General features: G+C 48.4%; 1 protein-coding gene across 1 annotated transcript; it reads right to left on the reverse strand.

Moving 5' to 3' along the window:
• Window positions 1-653: 653 nt before the first annotated feature.
• On the reverse strand, window positions 654-1,795 carry LOC123099694 (uncharacterized). The gene has a single exon (XM_044521805.1). The coding sequence runs from the start codon at window positions 1,605-1,607 to the stop codon at window positions 885-887; it is 723 nt and encodes a 240-aa protein (XP_044377740.1). The 5' UTR covers window positions 1,608-1,795; the 3' UTR covers window positions 654-884.
• Between the last annotated feature and the right edge of the window lie 575 nt (window positions 1,796-2,370).

Raw genomic sequence — 2,370 nt, forward strand, 5'->3', positions numbered from 1 at the left:
AAAAAACAGAAACTGGCACTGGGCTCTAGGTTAATAGGTTAGTCCCAAAAATAATATAAAATAGCATATTAATGCATATAAAAATCCAAAAAAGATAATTTAATAGCATGGAATAATAAAAATTATAAATGCGTTGGAGACGTATCAGCAACTCAGGTCCCCTGATGGACAACTTTCGTAGTATTATAGGCAATTGCGGATCACTCGTAGGAAGCTTCGTAATGATGTAGACAATTTGGTTTTTGAGGCAGACAGCTAAGAAACCATGTTAGACACTTTCCACTTCACGGTGAGCAAGTTTCATAATATGGTAGGCAACGAAACAATGTAACCACCTATGACCTATTGTACACAATTAAGTACGAGGCTACTGGGCGAATTCACTTATACACATGGTGCAATTGTTCTAACATCGAAGTTGTTCATGTTTAGCATTAAACTTGCTTCATCTAGCATCAAAGTTTCTTTAAAAAAAACATCAACACATATTCATATGAGATATAGTTTTGAAGAGCTCGTCACGAGGAACCCAACGGTGAAAACGGATCATAATTACGACACGCCGTGTGAAAGTTATAGTTTTTTTATTTTTCTTGTACCAGAGTTAATGTGCGTTACATTGTCACTGGGTTGACACGGTTGGTCGGACGAAATGAAGAATCTTTCTATACATAAAATAAGTAGGTGGACAGTTTACAAAATCTGGAATCAGGTTTGTTGCATCTTTTGGTCCATGAGTATGCGCTGGGATCAACCGAAAAGTGCAGCTGCACTTTTTAGCATTTATTTAGGCATTAACATTTGGACGAACGGGACAAGACAAAGACAGCATCCTCTTTTACTGGCTAGCTTAATTATCCACCCATAGCTCTAAGCAAACTGAGCTAGTACATGCTGGCAATCTGTGGGCTACAGAAGACCAGCACCTCGTCGAGTTCGACCTTGGACTCGTCGCCGAACAGGCTCTCCTTGCCGTCCTCCCTCTTCGCGTAGGACAGCCCAAGCCGTGACCGCGCGCGCCGGAGGTCGCCGACGCCAACGCTGGCGTCGGGCCCCGTGAACACCCCCATCACGGCGGTGAGCGGCGGGCCGATGAGCAGCCCGTCGGCGCCGAACTGCGGCCCGCCCCGTGAGTAGTCGAACAGCGCAGCACCGCTCCCGCCCACCTTGGGCAGCACCACCGGAACGGCAGCGGCGGTGTCCTCCGGCGCTGCCGGCGGCCAGTAGAAGAGGAAGGCGTCGAGCGTGTCGTAGTAGTCGTCCGTGCTGCGGTACCCCTCCGGGCTGAACCCGCCGAACCTGAAGGAGCCTCCCGCCGTGTAGCCGACGACGACGCAGGGGCCCTTGAAGTCGCACCGCCGGTGGAAGTCCGTCGCGCTGAAGCCGTCAACGGTGGCCCTGTAACAGCAGCTGAGCTCGCGTCCTCTGAGGTGCGTATTGGCCACGAGCGACATGGGGAACGGCGGCTCCACGCCGTGGTACTGGAACTGCGGCGGCGGCGTCTCGGCGTCTTTTGCGCCTCTGCCCCAGTTGAAGAGGCTGCGGGGAGTGACGAACCTTGCTCTGGTCGGAGCGATCGCCACCCTGCCGCTCGCCATGAACGCCATGCCACTGATCGCTCACTCGAGCGATGGTGGGAATGAATGGAGGAGAATGAGCCGAAGATCGAACTACTCGACATCAAGTGAATTTTCGTGGGCACAGGCTCGCCTTATCTCTTGTGTGGCTTTGACAAGGAAAGTACGATCCCAAGGACATCTCCAACGCGGACCTGTCAATGAAAGTATGCCTTGAGATTTGTGGACGAGTATCTTCTGATGTCTGAAATCACTGAGCCGTTTGGTTGCTGCCCATGGTGGCTCTGCCAACCATGGGCACGCCAAAAAATTGGCGGACAATTCAGCCGCCACGGCTTCGCCAATATTTTGGTTACAGATGGGTGGGGGGCGAGCCAAATATTTGGAGCTGATCCAAATATGCGCCAACACGTTGGTCAATGCAAAAAATTTGGCTGGGCAACCCTTGGCTCTTATCCAAATAGCCCCCACATGCCTCAAAGCGATGGTCAAATTTTCTACTGCGGTGGTCAAAGTGTTTGTATCAGAGTACTTGAGAGAACCAAATATAGAATACACAACATAGCTAATGGCATCATCGAAAGCAAGAGGTGGCTCATACGTCTCCACCGTATCTATAATTCTTTTATTAAATTCTATTATATTATACCTTTTTATATATTTATATATATATATATAGACTAATTTATTAATTTAGTGCCCAGTGTCACTTCTTTTTTGCTTGTTTATGGTTTCGTAGAAATTCATATCTAGAAAGGTCCAAATATGATGACGATTTTTGACAATTTTTGTT

The sequence above is a fragment of the Triticum aestivum genome, chromosome 4D, assembly GCF_018294505.1.
Source record: "Triticum aestivum cultivar Chinese Spring chromosome 4D, IWGSC CS RefSeq v2.1, whole genome shotgun sequence".
Classification (NCBI taxonomy): domain Eukaryota; kingdom Viridiplantae; phylum Streptophyta; class Magnoliopsida; order Poales; family Poaceae; genus Triticum; species Triticum aestivum.